Here is a 1,494-nt window from a genome sequence, read left to right as displayed (position 1 = left end):
GGGGCCAATCTAGGCTTCCCAGTCTCATTTCCGTCTCCTTCCCTAAAAGCAGCTAGTCAAACTGTATTACTCATTTTAAATTATATCTACTGGAGCTTTTTTAGTGACAATATTTACTCCTTTAAAAAAACTCAAATGGATTTTTTTAAACCCAAATAATGTTTCCTATAGCCTATTAGAGCAGAAGCCAAATGCTGAGACAATTAGCAAAGGGACAGTGCCATCCCAATATTAACAGTAAAACACCAACTGAAAAAAAGGAGTGAGGTATTTACAGTTATCCAAAGCAATGCTAGAAACATTAAAATGAAGGACTACTGTAAAACTGGAAAAACAACATTAGCTTCCACCTGGATTCCAGCTATATAATTGTATACTTTCATAGGAAAGAAGAGGCATTAAAAATTTTCCCAGAGAAAACAGTTTTTTCAATAAATGGTATTAGGCATGGGAGGATTATTTCATGATCTAAGAATAGGAAGAAGATATTAAATGTATTTGTTTTTTTAAGAGGGAAGTCGCTGGCAACTTAGGTTACCTATGGGGAGGAGGACTAGACAGTTGGACAAGGACGGATGTGAAATTTCCCACTGTCTCATTCTAAACTCAAAAGATACAAGAGGATTGTGTTACCTACCCAAAGACAAATAAAATTTAAGTTAAAAATTAAGAAGAATGCAAGAGGAAAATGAAGGTTACATAATGGTGAAAACCAACATATGCTCTCCCACCAACTCCAACCTCCTCTGATTGACCTGGCTAGAAAAGTTTGTCTCTGTAACTTACCAGCTCTAGCTTCATAATATGCACACAGTCCCTGAGGATGTGTGTAGGAGCTCCTAACAGCTTGGTGAAAGCTATTAATGTATTGGCTTTAAATGGTGGTCCTGCAACCTACAAGGATAAATAAAGCAAGTTAAGTTACTCTTCATTCTACCTTGGTTCTATTTCACTGAGTGTATTAAAATTATGCATTAAGAAACACATACTCTTGTTTCAAAGAATTTCTCCAAAACTTGAAGTTCATCAGGTTTCCACTGTCCTGCATTTTCGGGTGTCACTTTTAGCTGAAGTGTTTGGTTGGTTTTAGGACTAAGGGCTACTCTGCATTTCAGTGCATCAGTCTTAAACATGATCACCCCGGGTTCATTGGAATTTATCAGCTGCAGCTGCAAAACAAGAAGCATGCATCAAATTAACATACCAGGCAATATGTAAGTCAAAGAGAAAATGTAATTATAAGTAGATAATTGTTTCAAAAGGAAAACAACTAAGTTGAGACCTGTTCCAAAACAAAGATATCTAGGCCTTGAGCACCAGCAACTGCTACTAACCACATGGCAGAGAGACAGGTGATCAAACATTATGTGTCTCGTGATGGAAGAACATACCACCACCTATCAAATACTCTTGCAAAACAACCAACTTGAACCTGAATTCAGTAGTCAGATCCACAGGACTGATTGACATTACAAAAATATGGGGGTCAAAACA

General features: G+C 37.0%; 1 protein-coding gene across 1 annotated transcript; it reads right to left on the bottom strand.

Annotated features, from left to right (window-relative positions):
- Nucleotides 1-94: 94 nt before the first annotated feature.
- LOC104991066 (mediator of RNA polymerase II transcription subunit 14-like) lies at nt 95-1,435 on the bottom strand. The gene is made up of 2 exons (XM_010843419.1): nt 990-1,435; nt 95-894 (listed from the first exon to the last, which is right to left on the bottom strand). The coding sequence occupies exons 1-2, from the start codon at nt 1,185-1,187 to the stop codon at nt 760-762; spliced, it is 333 nt and encodes a 110-aa protein (XP_010841721.1). The 5' UTR covers nt 1,188-1,435; the 3' UTR covers nt 95-759.
- Nucleotides 1,436-1,494: the final 59 nt, after the last annotated feature.

This window comes from Bison bison, unplaced genomic scaffold (genome assembly GCF_000754665.1).
Source record: "Bison bison bison isolate TAMUID 2011002044 unplaced genomic scaffold, Bison_UMD1.0 scf7180017847498, whole genome shotgun sequence".
Taxonomy (NCBI): domain Eukaryota; kingdom Metazoa; phylum Chordata; class Mammalia; order Artiodactyla; family Bovidae; genus Bison; species Bison bison.
Note: the sequence above shows the minus strand (reverse complement) of the source record. Positions and strands in the feature narration are given on the sequence as shown.

Coding starts and splice junctions, on each gene's coding strand:
- LOC104991066 (XM_010843419.1), bottom strand. CDS start 1,187: ATGCTTCTTGTTTTGCAGCTGCAGCTGATAAATTCCAATGAACCCGGG. Junction 895..989: donor AGAAATTCTTTGAAACAAGA/GTATGTGTTTCT, acceptor TTATCCTTGTAG/GTTGCAGGACCACCATTTAA.